Here is a 15,961-nt window from a genome sequence, read left to right as displayed (position 1 = left end):
GTAAGTCAAATTCTTTAATAAAACCAAGAATAAAACTCAAAAGATATCATTCTGTTTAGTTTATTTTTTAAAGAAAAATTCGGCACTTTGTTATTTGAAGTCGAAAGTGTACGAGTTTTAAACAGTTTGACCTTCGTTCAATGTGACTTTCCAGTAACCAGTAGTAGTACAGCGTCGATAAAACCACTTTAGAGGGGAACTGATTATTTTACACAATACTAACTACAATCTAAAAACACTGATCATTTCCTTACTTGCTGCTCGCACGGCACCAAAATTTAGAAGTAACCTCAAATTTATTCAACAGGTTGTCGCGATGGCTTGTCCTCTACCCTCAAAGTAAGTGTAATTTAATATTATTTTTTTAATTATTATTGGTAATATCCTGTAATTTAAAAGTTAGGAACAAATTCATAATATGTAGGTACAGTGAAAGGGTTTATCAAAAAGTGGCTAATCATGCTGGTGATGACGCCAATTACATATGAAGTGATTATCAGATCATCATAATTATTTTGTTAAGTAGTATATTGTTACACTTACAGTAAATTGTGTTAATCTAATTTATTGCCAATATAACTTAATAACCTTTTTAAGAAAAAACATCAAGTATAAGAAGTGTTTCTCCTTGTCCTTACATTTCTGGGGCAATTATAGTTATAAGGTCAGCTTCTCATTATCAACAGTTTCACTGATGAGGATAAGGCTTTATGCAATTAATTTTAAACTATGAAAACAAGGTTAATGAACATTACATTCACTAGATTCATTTTATCTAAATCAAACCATCATTTTCTTGCAAATTACTTAACTGAACCAAGATTAAAGCCTCAGTTTAAATTAATTTCAATGTCAGCCAAGTGCCAATGTAAAAAGTAAGTTACCATTCACCACAAATTCATCAGGTCATCAGTTAGGTAGTGTATTAATTAATGTAATAATAAGTATTTTTTATAAGACATATGATGTATTTTATGTTTATTATTTTATTTGATATAATGCAATTTGTACTATTTTTTTCCTAAGACCTTTTGGACTAGGGTGTAGGTACATTCAAAAGTTACATAAATTAGTAAAGAGTCATGTGTGTCACATCATAAATCAGTAAATCACAATCATAAATTAATATTTATGTTTTAGTCACATAAATAATAAAGGATCATGGAAACTTATAGTACCTTAATAATACTAAATAGCAATAATTGTTAAATATATGCTAATTTTCTGAGCCCCACAATTTTAATAAGTAAACCTGCTTTGTTGTTATACTATATGCCATATAGGTTAACCTACTAATCAAAAATTTAATATTGCATTCTTCTTTTAGGAAAGGAGACATTGGTCTCATTGGATTGGCTGTTATGGGTCAAAATTTGATCCTCAACATGGCTGATCATGGTTTTACTGTGGTAGCATACAACCGTACTGTGGAAAAAGTCCACAATTTCTTGGCCAATGAAGCAAAAGGTTAATACACTTTTAGTAAACATGCTAATAAGTTTTACACTTCAATTATATGATTTTAGGAAAGAGTATTATTGGAGCACAATCCATAGCAGATTTGGCTTCAAAACTGAAAACTCCCAGACGTATTGTGTTGCTAGTGAAGGCCGGTCCAGCAGTTGACAGTTTTATTGATCAGTTATTACCCCATTTGGAGAAGGTTTGTCTAGCACTCATTTTTAATTAAACTCAATTTAAGTTGCAATCATATACAGGGTGACATTATTATTGATGGAGGCAACTCAGAATATCAAGATAGTGAGAGAAGAAGCAAAGCACTGCAAGAGAAAGGGATTAGATTTGTTGGGTCAGGAGTTTCAGGTTTGTGTATTAATTCGTATTTGTACATTTTGCGGCACTAAGAAATGATTTTGAATTACAGGAGGTGAAGAAGGTGCCCGCTATGGTCCGAGTCTTATGCCGGGAGGTAACAAAGAAGCGTGGCCTTATATTAAGGACATTTTCCAAGGTATTGCCGCCAAAGCGGACGGTCAACCTTGCTGCGACTGGGTAGGCAGCGACGGAGCCGGACACTTTGTCAAAATGGTCCACAATGGTATTGAATACGGCGATATGCAACTGATCGGCGAAGTCTATGATTTGATGTTGGCCCTTGGAATTTCGCAAGAAGAAATGGCCACCACTTTTGAAGAATGGAACAAGGGTGAACTTGACAGTTTCCTCATTGAAATTACAAGAGATATTTTGAGATACAAAGACAGCAACAGTAAGTTTTTAAACAGGTCTCAAACAACTACCTAACTGCCTATTTTTATCCATTTAACAAACTTAAGAAAATAACACAAATATTTCAGGAGAGTACCTGCTACCAAAAATTAGAGATACTGCTGGTCAAAAGGGTACAGGAAAATGGACAGCCATTGCAGCACTTAACTACGGAATTCCCGTCACTCTAATTGGTGAAGCGGTATTTAGCCGTTGTCTTTCTGCTCTCAAGGTGGGTTTTAAAAAATTCTGTCCACCCTTATATAAACAAGGAGTTTGAAACAGGCTGAAAGAGAAAAAGCCAGTAAACTACTTCCTGGACCATCAGAAACCTTTTCAGGTGACAAAAAACAATTCCTAGAAGACCTCAGACAAGCTCTTTATGCCAGTAAAATTGTCTCCTACGCTCAAGGTAACAACCAACATATTCTAAGCTACAAATACTAATAAATTTTGTAGGTTTCATGTTACTTAGAGAGGCCGCCCAAGTCCATAACTGGGATCTTGATTACGGTTCTATTGCGCTAATGTGGCGCGGAGGATGCATTATTCGTTCAGTATTTTTGGGACAAATCAAAAAAGCGTTCGACTCAGATAAAAATTTGAGGTCTCTGCTATTAGCTCCCTTCTTTATGGAAGCTATTGCCAGAGCGCAAACTGGATGGAGGAACGTTGTTGCCACAGCCGTCAGATTAGGTAAATTTGCTTCAATTTTTCAAAACAGTGCGGTTCAATACATAAAAATTTAAGGTGTGCCTACTCCTGCTTTGGGTACTGCATTGGCTTTCTATGACGGCTACCGTTCGGAAAAATTGCCTGCCAACCTTCTACAAGCCCAAAGAGACTACTTTGGGGCACATACATACGAATTACTGGGTCAAGAGGGTAAATTCGTCCACACTAACTGGACCGGTAAAGGAGGAAACGTATCTGCTTCTACTTACGACGCGTAATCAATTTGGTTTTATCTTAAAACATTCCTTGTTGGCATTTATTAATTTATATTGTTTCCTTTTGTGATTCAGGGTCTTTTTTATCATCAGTTTATCAATTAGAATAATATACCAATGTTGATCTAAACTTGACTGTTTTATTTACAATTATTTAACCCCTGTAACATTTAATTCTTGTGATAGCTACCATAAGGACTGAAATGACAAAACTGAGAGTAACACAGAGCATCAAAATAGTTAACCAGAAGTAGCATAGCGTACTGGGTTGGGCTCGATCCAGAATATTTTTGTCTTGGAGTTTTTTATGTTTTTTCAATATAGCTTTTTCGTCTGGTTCTATAGGAGAAACTTCTAGTTCATGCAGCGGTCTTGCTTGTAGTCTCAAAACCCTTTCACTCATTTTTTAACTATTTAAATTGATTGTTTTTTGACTGCTTTCTAATGACATGTCACTTGATTGACGCTTTATTGTTTTTTTAAGCCAGAAATACACAAATTTACGTGGAATTTTCTCACAATATCATAAGCGTCCTATACCGTCCTTGATCTACTCAACAACTTACTATCAGAGGAGTCACCAAGACTATGAATTACAACAAAATCTTGATACATGGTGAATGCGCTATATAATAAAATTAAGGATCTAATATACGAAGAAATTTTCTGAAGATCAATGTTTACTGTACCTTTTTTTTGCTATAAACCTACAAGGCAAAGGGTCTGTAATTTATTGTTTTAACTCATAACTTAGTTAAAAAACATAGATGTTAAAAAATTACACTAACAGTTAAAATGGTAGGCAACACTTTATTGTTTCTGTAACTATGGTTGCCTGCCAAGTAGTAATATTAATATAAGTGCTGTTATACAGCAAAAACTAACATTGTCAATGTTCAACAATATACATTATTTATCTTACTTGACTAAATTTAGTTTAAAAAATGAAAAATTTATAAGAATAAAATTTATTTAAATTTAAAAACACTGAATTTTAAAGAAAAAAAATGATAAAGAAGACTAGACTTGTCTTTTGTCATTTCTATATGTGACATTGACAACAAACAACATGAAAAATGTCAATTCTTTATTTATGATTTTTTATCAGGTTAATTTCAGCTTCATTAAAACTCAATTAAATTTTAATATTCTGGTGACCGCTCCCTAGTCCACCGTGTTGAACTTAAATAATGAGAATGCCACCCCCTGCAATTGAAAATCAAGCTTCAAGCCTCCTTTCCACAGAAGAAAACTTGCAGGTGTTCAAGCTGTTAGGAAGTAGATGCCAGACCATTGCCACCACAGTGGTACAGCTATTTACAGCCCCTCCCAACAGCTTACAATGGTTCAAAAAGGACACCGGAGTTTTGTGCTTCGTAAAGGACTTTAACAAGAAGAACTACTTTTTCAGGTTGTTCAGCCTTAAGAGAAATCAGTTGGCCTGGGAAACTGAAATTTATAACAATATGGAGTATTCGGAAGCAGCCCCATTTTTTCATACCTTTGAAGGTAGATACATTATTTTTCATTTTGTTGAAATGGTATTATATAAAGTGACTTTAGGTGATGACTGTATTGTGGCATTCAATTTTGCAAATCTGCCTGAAGCCAATGAGTTTAAAGCAGTGGTAAAGTCCAAAATTGCAGCAAAAAAGAGGAAAGAGGAAAAAAGGAGTAAACCAATAAATCAGTATCAGACCCACACCATTAATCCAATTTCACATGAAAAGATTTGGGATACAGCTTCAAAGCAAGAATTCCAAAAGAAGAAAAGAATGAGAAACATTACAAAAGCTGATATTGGTAGTTTTTTTAATTTTAAACTTTACAGAGTGATTAAGTAGTAGTTTTGTTTCTTAGGAACACCAACAGGCTTTGTACATGTCTCTCATGTGGGATGGAACCCTGATACAGGATTTGATGTTTTGAGTGAAGATGCTCAGCTGAAAGCGCTGTTTCAAAAAGCTGGAGTTTCAGAGAAACAATTACAAGACCAGGAAACCAGAGCTTTCATTTATGATTTTATTAACAAACATAGAAGCATGGGTGGGGATGAGTCTAATCCACCACCAGTAGTTCCACCTAGAGGACCACCACGGCCACCATCTGGTCCTCCTAGACCTGCTCCACCACCACCACCTTCACATACAACTCAATGTAAGTATGATATTAAAGTGTTTACATTTACAGGTACAGAGGTATAGAAAATGTCTCAGGTTTATATGGCCAAACCTATAGTATGTGAAAAAATAGTAACAGAGGACTACTTACTTTTAAGTAACAACAATGTAATTTGAATATCTCCCATCTAAATCTTCTACTGAAACTAAAAGTTTCACTTTTCTCCTTTTTCAGCCCATTGGCCTTTATTAATTAAAATTAAATTTATCTTAAAATTTATTTTTAAAAAGGGTGTTCAGTTTGAAAGCCAAAACTGAGCCATTTCACTGCAAGACACAATAAAATGCAGTTGAAAACCTGCTGACAACTAGTTCTCTCATATTCTATCAAGCACTTACCTGACAATATTGTGTCAAGATTCCCATACTTTTACTCAAATTTGAAACAACCTGTATTTTTCTTTTGGGTCTAACTCACATTCCTGTAGAACTAATTCTAGAAAAACTGTCAACAAACGTCAAAAAATCAAAATCGCGCACAGGGTTGCGTTCATAAATATCGCCAGTGCGCACTCAGTGAGATCATTTGACAATCTGTCAGGTGACACCGTTTCGTTTTTTAATTAAGTTAATCAGATGACACATTGTCAAACTACAAACTGAGTTATTTCTGAATATGGTCTCGCACCAGCCCCCAACCAGCAGGAATTAAAAAATTCTTAAATAACTAAGGTCAATGACGTCAATTTTCCATCTCGCTCAGTTCACTTGTAATAGAAAAGAAAGGACAATTATTACGTCACTGCCAGTAACCCAGGGACAAACTTTACTTTCATCATTCATTTTGCTGTTTTAGTGCAAAAGAAATCTAAACCACCATCACCTCCAAAACCACGAGTGACCGGTTTAAGTGCGCCTCCTCCACCGCCGCCACCTCCTTCTGTACCGATTGCACCTCCGCCTCCTTCAGTGCCTGCTGCGCCTCCACCACCACCTCCGATGATGATTAATGACGGAGGTAGCGTTGCACCTGATGCAAACGCTGCGTTAATGCAGAGCATCAGAAATGGAACCACTTTGAAGGTAAATCCAATTTTTTACGATTATCTTCAAGTTTTATAATGTAAATTTTTGTTATAGAGTGTCGATATTGATGAGAAACCGGTAGTAGAGGATGCACGAGGTGATTTACTCAGTGAAATTCGGAAGGGAATCCAATTGAAACCTGTCGATGAGCGGGAAGTTCGTCCAATGCAGAACCCATCACCCACTAGCACTGACGGAAACGATTTGGCTCGGTAAGTTACCTTTCAGTCTGCTAGGACAATTGTAATTATGGTTGTCTAAATTTCAGAGCATTGAAAATGGCTTTGTTAGAAAGAAGTAAGGTGATACATTCGGAAGATGACGATGATGACACCAGCAGTAGTTCCAATGATGACGAGTGGGATGATTGATTTTTTTTTTCTTTTAGTGCTTATATATTTGTATGCGTATATTTATGCAATGTACCTATAGAATAACAGTTAACATAAGACTAAAAAATTAAAAAATCTTTATATTTAATATATTTTTAATTATGCATTTTAGTTCGTCTTTGCTACTTCTACTTCTATTGGTTTCTAGCTGTGAGTAGATGTCAAAAAAGTAAAGTTGGTTAAAATCACTTTTATGATCTAATCTTTATATTTTTTGTTGATTTGTGAAAATATGGTACAAATGTAGCTTCAGGCGGTTCCACTGAAACAAACAAAATGTATAAAGTGGTCTATGAAAAAAGAAGTTTGGAAACCTCTGCTCCAGACTATTATAAAACTCACATTAAAAACATTTAGCAGTTTGCCAGCCACTTTCTATTACATATTCTATTTTGATTATAGATATTGGCTAAAATCTTGTACCCTCTTTCAAAATAAAACTATAATCAATTTTTAGTATTTTAATTCTACATGTACAACAACAAAAACAATAAAATACTAAAACTAAAAGCCTTGTTTGATACACATATAAACAAAAAATACTTTAACAGTCTACCGTATTTACGAATATTAGACATTTCTTACTAGTTGTGATCGTCATCAATAAATGATTTGACATTTGTGATACAAGTCGCGTAGGAGTTTCTTCCTGACGACTCAAAACAAAAAATTTTACTCATCCACAACCATCCACTTAAAATTAGTTAAAATAATGCGATTAATAAAATCTTTAAAACTTAACAGCGTAAAGAATACTTTAAACAGGAAACCATCGTGCATTTGTCGAGAATTTTTCTTGTAATAACGGGTGATTGTGATGATATGCATCCTGAACTTCTACATTTTTTTTTTGATTGTTAGGAAGATGATAAGACCTTACATGTTAGATTTGTTCTATTTTTTTGATCTAAAGTAAGAACACTTGTTGCCATAAGACCTTTTTTTTGCTTAAACTTACAAGTCTCGTTTAAATCACTGGAGGGTTTGTAGGGAGTAGTTAATAAATAACTATGAAAATAAGGTAAAACGGTTATACAACGAAAAGGAAACATTGCTGGCGCTACTCGTTTGTTACTTAGGCAAGAATATTTAAAATGTAATTTACAGGCTATTATATTATAATAAACACTCAAGTATCGGAAATAGTAGGAAAATTGTCACAATATTACACGATACAAAGTGGAAAAAACGATTAATGTGAAAACTGGTCTAATAATGAAACTTTTAGTTTAATACATGTTATAGCAAAAAATTTGAAAGGCAAGAACCGTTTATTTCAATTTAAACTCACTTTGTATTATAAATTTGAATTTTTGAAAATACTACAACACACTAATATTTTGCTTTTAATTAGCCGCTCTTGCCTTGCAAATATAGTATACAGGGTGTCGCACAACCAGTGAGGAATTCCTTAATTACTGGAAAGTTTTTGTTGCATATAAGGAGAGATATACAAACAAGAAGTTTCCCATGACACTGTAATGCTTCTACTATAATAATTTTCCTTTTCATTTAAAGCAGATAATCCCAGACACCCTGTTCTAAAAATTAGTTTAGTTTCGAAACATATAGATTGATCTAAAGAAAGTTCGTTGTCCGCTATATAGTTTGATGAAAATGACCCAAACATGAGTTTGGCACTCGACTGTCGCTGTATATATAAAGAACACATGTAAAGCACTATTGGCTTCATGCTACACAAATTTACTTTCATTACTAAAATATTTACACGTCCAAATGTACACAAAAATTGTAAAATACAAAGCTAATACGACTAGATTCTAGTACTTGTCAGTTTGGAAATTTATTTCATAGTAACATTAGATTGAATGATTATTACTACTAGACTCGGCAAGTGCGAGTCTTGGTCTTCTAAAACGTTGAATAAGATCACATCGACACCTAGATATACGTAAGAGGCAAAATATGAACAATGTCTCGTTAGAACGCGACATGTAGCAAGACATAACATAACCTAAATAATAAATAGTGAGACCACTTCTAAATAATACTGCTCTCAAATGGCGCAGTCCGCTATTTTGCTACATGCGCATGCTTTTATTCAAAAAAAGGAAAACGGAGGGCACATAATGTACAGGGCAGTTCAAGTAAATATACAAACACACTTCAGGTTTAGCTTCAAGCAAATATGACTAGGTTTCGAATTAGTTCACATATAATAAATATAACACTATAACTTTAATAATATATTATCAGTTCCTCTCATATATAAATAAGACTTTAATGTTATTGTTTGTTTTCTTTGGACTGCCCTGTACAATGCTGCATTTATCGTTGTGTTTTTTGGACAAACACTGGAACATCAAAAACAATTGCCATGGCTCGTTTGACTAAACGGGGAAACTCTACAGGTTTTTAGTTTAAGCCACTTGTTACCTATCGTTATTAATAAACAATTATTTTGTGGCAATATCAAAGAATTCATTTCTAATTCATATCGGTAGCAAATCCGTACACCTCCAAAACTCTAATTTCAAAATCGCCACTAGGACAAAGCGGAGGATTGTTAAATGTAGCGCAATGGTCCGTTTTGCCGTAGCGAATGTTCTCATCCATCCAGATAGCTTGGCCTTCCCTGAAAAAAAAAATGAAAAAGTCAATAATTGAGAAACCGAAAGTGTGTTAGAGATAAAGTTCAATGGAGCGGGAAAAGTTATGACTTTATAAAGTTATTCGCGTGGAGAAAAGTTAGTTAAGTTGTTGTCCACAAATATCTCTGAGGTAATGAATCGTTTCCATACAAGACTTTCTTGATAGGATTTAGGGTATATTGACCTCAATAGAAATTCTTATTACTTCTCATCAACAATAACAACATATTTCGTTAATAAATTGAGAAAAATTGGTGAGATAATAAGATAATATCGTGACGTCTAAAACAATTCAGACCAAACCAGAAAAGGCCAGAAATTACAAGAACAAAGCGAGCTACTAATCAAAGGCATGACACCTCTTGTTCAGTATTTACAATATTACATTTACAGACTGATCAGAGTAATATGCAATTATAATAACCAAATAATAATTGTAACTCTGCAAAAGGTCTAAAAATAACCGAGAGTTATAAATCACTACATATTTAAACGGCAATTAAAATTATGGGATATTATGTTTGAAATTAAAAATGTCTTGAATAAATGTTTCAAAAAAGACGTTCAACTAAAGTTTAATAATCAGACCGTAGAAAGCAGCATTCAGAAACATGTCTTAATGGAAACCATAGCAAAAAGTATCAAAATAGGTTTGTAGGCAAACCTACCAAATTTTGCATTTGCAGCTTGTCATAAATACTTGGAACACAATTTTTGACTTCTTAACTTTTTTTGGACTAGTTAGAAGGTGAACATATCAAAAGTCCCCGTCCTAGCCCTTAAGCTGGAGGGGTGGAGAAGTTTTAAAAGTTTTTTGTTTAGATTTCGAAAACTATGTGTTCTACCGATATGGCCACTCTGTACAAAATAAAAGCTGATTAAATTTGCTACAAGTTTCACTCAGCCAAGTGTTTCGATATCTTTTATAGTTTTCAAGATAGTTGCTCTTGAACGCCTTGCGATTTTGTAAAAAAAATTGTCAGTATTTTCGAAATGAAATTATGGTCTTAAAATTTGCTGTGTAGCCAGTAAATTAACCTTAAAATGAAGGGACGTGTGTTGCTGTATGTTTTTCATAAACAAACTTTACTGACTGTGATCATTACCATCAAGAATGAAAGAATGTCAGTTAATATGCAATGAAGGTATAAAATGCAAAGTCAATAGTCACTAACTCCCTAAAAGTAAGACTTCTCATAGCAATTTAATAGGCGACTCAAAGAGGATTTTAAGGGGTGGTCAAAACTAGTAACTGTCAAAATAACCAAGTTATGAGCTGTAAAAGTTAACACTGCTATAATTTGTCGTGCAATATATAAAATATTCTCCAGTGTCAGGAGTTAAAACGAAAACAGCAAAACTTTTTAGGAAAAACAAGTTTAAACTTCCAAAGTTTGCAGAATGTGCGGAAAGTTCAATTCAAGATGAAAAGACTTAACTATTTAGTGAAGAATATAAACGGTCTTTCGCAGATAAATATATTAATTAATTATATTCCTTTTTCTTTAGGGTAACATTGCCAATTTTAAACTGGCTGCCAAATTTTGCCGTGTTATGGGACAATACGGTGGAGCGGCAATTTACATTCGTTCAACAATCAACTATCGACCACGACCGGACATAGATCTTATGTCAAAAGAGGGCGTTTTCGAGTGCGCGGCGACGGAGCTTGTAATCAAGCAGAAACATTATATTTTTGTTGTGGTATATAGGCCTCCTAAGGGAGACTTTAACATGTTTTTAGAATTACTTGACGATGTATGTCGGTGTGTGTACAGGGAGCGTGCAATGCTAGTCATTTCGGGCGATTTTAACGTAAATATTATTGGGTACGACTCTGCGAGTGAGCAGGGTGATGTATTGCTGGGTCATTTGGAGACCTATAATTTACACAACCTTATCAGAGAGCCCACTAGGATATCAGGTAAAAGCTCATCCTGTATTGATAATATTTTTGCTGATCAAACAGTCAATGTTATATCGGGTGTTGCAGAATACTTTGTTTCTGATCACAGGGCACAGTTTGCAAGTTTTTTGTTTGAATCTACAAGTAACAAAAATAAGGCGAAGGCAACATTAAAGCGTCATTTTCCTGACGCCGCTGTTGCGTCCTTTGTTCGCGATCTATCGGTAGAGAGTTGGGAAGAAGTTTACACATCGGGGACCACGGATGAAATGTGGGATTCTTTTATGACCACGTTTCATCACTACTTTAATCTGCACTTTCCTTTAAAGTCTACCCATGAAAAGGTGCCGGTGTATTCCTTTTTTGAATCTCCTGAAATTGATGAATGTCGAAATCGGCTTTCGGCCGCAAATGCTTTAAGAGCTTGCTTTCCCGAGCATAATTATTTGTATTGTGAGTTGAAAAAAGAGTATAATGAACTTTTAAAAAAATCGAAGGCAAAACACTTTTCAAATAGAATTATAGCCTCTAATAATAAAAGCAAGACTACCTGGAAAATAGTACATGATCTGACTGGAAATAAAGAAAAGCAACACGCTATTGTTCCTGAGGGTGATTTGCAATCATTGTCTGAGGATTTTAATGTCACATTTCAAAGTGCGGCGTTGAGAGCTCTGTGCAGGCTGGGCAATGAGCCGCACAGTCAGAATATAGACTCAAACTGTTCAAATATAAAACGAAACGTTAAATCGTTTTTCTTGCGTCCAGTTAGTGAAATGGAACTCATAAATATTACGATAAATTTTCATTCTAAACTTTGTGCTGGGGAAGATGATATTCCGTTGTTTCTGTTGAAGAGATGCATTACAGAGATTTCTGCCCCACTCACCTGGGCGATAAACACCTCTTTTGCTGAAGGGGTCTACCCAGAAAAGTTAAAAAATGCCATTATTAAACCGCTTCATAAGAAGGGTGATACCAATTGTCTGCAAAATTATCGACCTATCAGTATTTTGTCATCGTTCTCCAAATTATTTGAGAGGACTTTTTTTGATAGGCTATTGAATTTTTTTGTATCAAACAACCTTTTATCAGATTTTCAACATGGATTTCTGCCTGGAAGATCGGTTGAGACGGCAGTCTTTGAGCTCGTTTCTTCCGCGCTTCGGGCTCTCGAGAGGGGCGAGCTTGCTCTCGGGCTTTTCCTTGATTTATCGAAAGCTTTTGACTGCTTAAGCCACCCCGATCTTCTCGCAAAGCTTGAGAGGTACGGAGTTAGAGGACCAGCTTTGTCGTGGGTCGGCTCGTATCTTCAAGACCGGCCTCAGTGCGTTGTACTCCGAAGCTGTAAATCTTCCAGGTTGGTTACTAATTTGGGCGTTCCTCAAGGTAGCGTATTGGGCCCCCTTTTATTTATTATCTACTTAAATGACCTCTGGCAGGCTTGCCCTTCCGCTTGTCTGGCAAATTACGCAGATGACACTAATCTTGTAATAAGTGGTGGAGGCTTGGCAGAACTTGTAACGCGGGCTGAAGAATATTACTATTCTTTAAAGTCATGGTTTTCCAAAAACAAGCTAATTCTAAACGCTGAAAAATCACTTTGTATTGTGTATAGAACCCAACAAAATAAAATGCACGTTCCATCTGAGGTGAGGTTCGGTGACGATGTGCTGGCTGTGGTTGAGGAGGCCAGACTTCTTGGTGTCCAGATAGATTATTCGCTTAAATGGAAATTTCACGTGCGCAATCTCTGTAAAAAATTGAATACTGCATGTTATGCTCTGAGAACTGTGGTAAGATTTCTTGACTATGAAGCATCGGTGGTGGTGTACTATGGCAATTTCATTTCGATGCTTCGATATGGAATTGTGTTTTGGGGTAATGCCAGCAACTTGGAGCAACCTTTTGTTATCCAAAAGAAAGCGTTGAGAATAATTTTAAATCTGGCATTTAAACAATCATGTAGGGGGGTTTTTCGACAGAACGGGTTTTTGACTGTTCCAGCCATATATGTGCTCGAGTGCCTAATGTTCCTCAAGAAGCATCCTAGATGTTTTTCTTTATCAGCCATCACACATGAACATGGTACTCGCAATAAATACCGCTTGTACAATTGTCCTAAACATCGATTAACATTGACTGAAACCAACTGCATGTACTCAATGATAAGCATATACAATAAACTGCCTGCAAGGATAAAGGAGATTAACTCGATTCAGGCTTTCAAAAACTCTTTAAAGAAGTACCTATGTGATGTTGAACCGTATTCACTGCAGGAGTTTCTGGACTCTGATGGAAAATAATTTAGAAAATAAAAAATAATAATAAAAATGAAAGAGGTACTTTCGGTCTAGCAGTGCACGCTTATGCTGTCTGTCTTGTGTTAATTTTATATGTATTTGTTTTCATTATTCTGCATCTATCTAAGTTTATTTTAAGTAATAATTGTACTGTAAATGTTCTTTGTGTCAGTTTTGACGTTTTGACGCAACCATTTGACGTATTTCAACACATTTCTGTTAACTTATTGTTGTTGAAATAAAGGCATTTTATTTATTTATTTATAACATACAAAACAACCTACCCTCCTCCTATCGTTATCATTTTAGTGTCGGCAGCCATAAACAGTTCAGCACCATGTGACAGGTTCCGTTCCCCATCAACTCCAACCCAAGGATATTTAGCCCGTTCCGGATATAGAGAAAACAAAAAGGTTTCTCCGGTACCGAAGTAAGCTTGTCGATTTCCTCGATCATCTTTTTGGTTTCGTTCGCACCATCTTGATGAACAATAAGCACCAAATACCTGATTGGATAACATGGAAAGTTAGCTGGAAATTTGGTAATATATAGGTAAAAACCTACCTCGTTGTTACAAGTTTTGATCATCAGTAACGTGGGTTCGTGTTGTTCAACTCTAACGTAGAACGTCGTCAGCGAACATCCATGTTCCTCGGTGGTATACAGTAAAATTGGCTGGTACATGGTGATTCGGACTGGCAGCCATGACCATAACGTGAGAAGCTGCGAATACAGTTATTACGTTAGTATACTATTTGTGATTAATTGTAGATCAAGCACGTGCTAGTCGCCAGCGTAAGGTTTAGATGAGCCGGCCAGCTTTATTGATTCAAGTGCGCTGTGAGCATGTATGTGAAAAAGCACATTACGGACAAAGGAAGTTGGTTTTTTAGTGCTTTTACTAAATGAGAGGAACGTTAAATCGTTGAATTATTTAGTGATAGTCTCACTAAATGCACCACATTTTGTCTGATTTTATGTGCTGCTGACTATTATCAGCTAACGAGATTTTCGAGTATTGCACAATTCCACCCATAAATTATATTTGCAGCTAGCAATAAAACTACTTAAATACAAGCAAATATACGTAAATTTAAATAATGCATTTTTTGCTTAACATTCTGAAACCACCATTTGTAGGATTAATAATTCATTGGTAGGAAATTGGGGGAGCAAAACCGCAAATCAGATAAAACCAAGAAAGCTAATATTGACCCGAAAGTCTGACAAGGCTACGCCTTTTGGGTATTGCCTAATATAGTTGAACGACTCGATTTGTCATCATTTGTATACATTTTATTTATTTAATTCAATAATGGACTAGTGTAACTGTAGTAAATGTGAAATAATCTATAGGTCGCATGGTAGGAAGCATCGTTGCACATTAAAACCTTCATATATCTATTTACTTTCAACTAATATTAGTATAAAAATAAACCGCTAGCCAAATCAACTGCATAACGGAAATGTTTACCCTAAATTTAAACTGGCATAATCCGGCAACGCCCAAATAATAATCAAACTCAGTCTGTGTTGATTGTGAACTTACAGTTTCATAGAACTTTCCAGTTTTATCCTAAATGAATTCTTAAAATGATTAAAACTTATAGTATTCATGTTGGTATAAAAATAACCTGCATAGTGAGGCCTTTTTGAATTATGAGATATCTAAAATTCATAATACAAATAATAACTCTCTGTAATACATAGTAATAGTTATTTATTTTTTGATTTAGACGTTTTTGGTCGAACCAGAACCTGCACATTGCAAGGCAAAAGATTAAACCTTCAATAAACTTATGTGACAACATTTTATTACACATATAGGGATGGGTAATCGTATAGGTTGAGATATCGAAATTCATTTAGATGATCCTCTCACTGTGCCATGGACAATCAAATTAAATTGACCGACAGTGTTCGCCCTGAGAGCTTGCTAGGCAATAATAAAACGATAAAAATTGTCTTGATTGTCTCTTTCCGGTGTGATTGTTCACATACAGTGGCACGTACAGAATGCGTAGCACTAGATAACAAACTATTTGAGAAATTCTAGATTCGGAGGGCGTTTTTGTATCCACCATTCTGGCTGCAGAGATTCCGTATCGATCAATCCCGGATAAAAATAGGCCAGATGGGTCGATCACACCAAAATTATGTACTTAAAAACACGGCGAATTCATGCGACCGTTGACAAAGACAAACATGCACGATGCTTCATCTACACCGTAGCATGCATTAAAAAAACATCGGAGTCAGTGTAACGGCTTGTAAAAACGATTATTGATAATCGTAGGTAGATCTAACCTTAAGACAAAGTAAAAAAAATTGAGAGTGAGATTTTAGTCAGCACGAAAAATACA

The 15,961-nt window shown here is 35.2% G+C and overlaps 3 protein-coding genes across 14 annotated transcripts in view; 2 read left to right on the top strand and 1 right to left on the bottom strand.

Moving 5' to 3' along the window:
* The first annotated feature begins 2 nt into the window (after nt 1–2).
* Nucleotides 3–3,309, top strand: Pgd (phosphogluconate dehydrogenase). The gene is made up of 9 exons (XM_081978646.1): nt 3–339; nt 1,328–1,467; nt 1,527–1,663; nt 1,719–1,824; nt 1,886–2,230; nt 2,319–2,461; nt 2,515–2,641; nt 2,689–2,925; nt 2,980–3,309. Exons 1-9 carry the CDS (start codon nt 317–319, stop codon nt 3,180–3,182), a joined length of 1,461 nt encoding a protein of 486 aa, XP_081834772.1. The 5' UTR covers nt 3–316; the 3' UTR covers nt 3,183–3,309.
* A 944-nt stretch (nt 3,310–4,253) lies between these two features.
* Nucleotides 4,254–6,881, top strand: LOC145727644 (actin nucleation-promoting factor WASL-like). The gene is made up of 6 exons (XM_081977355.1): nt 4,254–4,688; nt 4,743–4,982; nt 5,040–5,336; nt 6,156–6,382; nt 6,440–6,597; nt 6,654–6,881. Exons 1-6 carry the CDS (start codon nt 4,370–4,372, stop codon nt 6,754–6,756), a joined length of 1,344 nt encoding a protein of 447 aa, XP_081833481.1. The 5' UTR covers nt 4,254–4,369; the 3' UTR covers nt 6,757–6,881.
* A 342-nt stretch (nt 6,882–7,223) lies between these two features.
* Nucleotides 7,224–15,961, bottom strand: part of sky (GTPase-activating protein skywalker) — a 28,448-nt gene continuing 19,710 nt past the window's right edge. For all 12 annotated transcript variants that reach the window (XM_081977342.1, XM_081977340.1, XM_081977341.1 and 9 more), the window contains 3 exons: nt 14,163–14,321; nt 13,883–14,103; nt 7,224–9,373 (listed from right to left, as the gene is read on the bottom strand). In XM_081977342.1, the coding sequence (XP_081833468.1) occupies nt 9,226–9,373; nt 13,883–14,103; nt 14,163–14,321 (528 nt within the window). In that variant the 3' untranslated portion in view covers nt 7,224–9,225. The remainder of the gene's footprint in view (nt 9,374–13,882; nt 14,104–14,162; nt 14,322–15,961) is intronic.

Source organism: Ips typographus, linkage group LG4, assembly GCF_016097725.1.
Source record: "Ips typographus isolate SLU linkage group LG4, UJ_Ityp_2.0, whole genome shotgun sequence".
Taxonomy (NCBI): Eukaryota; Metazoa; Arthropoda; class Insecta; order Coleoptera; family Curculionidae; genus Ips; species Ips typographus.
The sequence above is the reverse complement of the archived record's forward strand: the minus strand, read 5'-3'. Positions and strand labels throughout refer to the sequence as shown.